Below are 1,176 nucleotides of genomic sequence, written 5' to 3'. Positions count from 1 at the left end.
CACTGCGAGATGGCAGCTGGGGACAGGGACAGGGACACGGTCAGCAGGGCCACCACCGGCTCCTGGGGCCACTGCGAGATGGCAGCTGGGGAGGGGACAGGGACACGGTCAGCAGGGCCACCACCGGCTCCTGGAGCCATGGGGACAGGGACAGGGCCAGCAGCAGGGCCACAGCGGCCTCGGTGGGCTCCTGGGGCCATGAGAGATGGCAGCTGGGGAGGGGACACAGAGGGACAGGGACACGGTCAGCAGGGCCACCACCGGCTCCTGGGGCCACTGGGAGATGGCAGCTGGGGACAGGGACAGGGACAGTCAGTGGGGACAGGGACAGGGCCAGCAGCAGGGCCACGGCAGCCTCGGCGGGCTCCTGGGGCCACTGGGAGATGGCAGCTGGGGACAGGGACGGGGACACGGTCAGCAGGGACAGACACACACAGGAACAGGAGCTGGGCACTCCTGGCACCCCACAAGGCACAAGGACCCCCAGGGACCCCTGTAACAACCCCCAGACCTCTCAGGGACCCCTGTGATCCCCTTCACCCCCCAAACCCCACAGGGCTGCCCAGTCCCACCCTGACAGCCCCCCACCCCCCAGACAACCCCCAAACCCCGCAGGGCTGCCTGGACCCTCCCCAGACCCCCGCAGCCCCTCCCCAGCCCCTCCGCAGCCCCCCGGCCCCGCAGCCCCTCACCAGCCCCGCATTGCCCCTCCCCAGCCCCCATTCCCCTCCCGGCTCACCGGCGCTGTTGGCCTCGGCCTCCAGCAGGTGGATGTCGGGGCAGTCGGCCAGCGAGTGCTCGAGGCAGAGCTGCAGGAAGCGCGCCTGGGTGCGGGTGACGCGCTTGAGCAGCGCCAGCAGTGCCACCGTCTGCTCGCACTCGCTCCAGCCGCGGAACCAGCCGGCCACGATCCCCACCTGGTCCCGGAACATCATGGCTGGGCTGGGGGCGGCGGGCGGGGGCGGCCGAGGGAGGGGAGGCGGCGCTGCCCCCCCCTCACGTGTTGGGGGGGCCCCCCCGGGCCGGGCAGCGCATGGGGGGTGCGGGCGGGGGGTGCCGAGGGGCCCCCCCGGGCTGCGAGCGCGGGCGAGGGTCCGGAGGGTCCTGCCGAGAGAGGGGACAGGGGTCGGGGGGCGGCGGGGACCCCCGAGCGGGGAGATCCCCCCCAGGAACACG

General features: G+C 73.6%; 1 protein-coding gene across 1 annotated transcript; it reads right to left on the bottom strand.

Annotated features, from left to right (window-relative positions):
- Window positions 1–6: 6 nt before the first annotated feature.
- LOC130267006 (protein Smaug homolog 2-like) lies at window positions 7–1,102 on the bottom strand (the record flags this gene model as incomplete). Its single annotated transcript, XM_056516252.1, has 2 exons — window positions 740–1,102; window positions 7–85 (listed from the first exon to the last, which is right to left on the bottom strand). Coding segments are annotated over exons 1-2 (275 nt in total), but the record flags the coding sequence as incomplete, so codon positions are not given.
- Between the last annotated feature and the right edge of the window lie 74 nt (window positions 1,103–1,176).

This window comes from Oenanthe melanoleuca, unplaced genomic scaffold, assembly GCF_029582105.1.
Source record: "Oenanthe melanoleuca isolate GR-GAL-2019-014 unplaced genomic scaffold, OMel1.0 S531, whole genome shotgun sequence".
Lineage (NCBI taxonomy): Eukaryota > Metazoa > Chordata > Aves > Passeriformes > Muscicapidae > Oenanthe > Oenanthe melanoleuca.
Note: the sequence above shows the minus strand (reverse complement) of the source record. Positions and strands in the feature narration are given on the sequence as shown.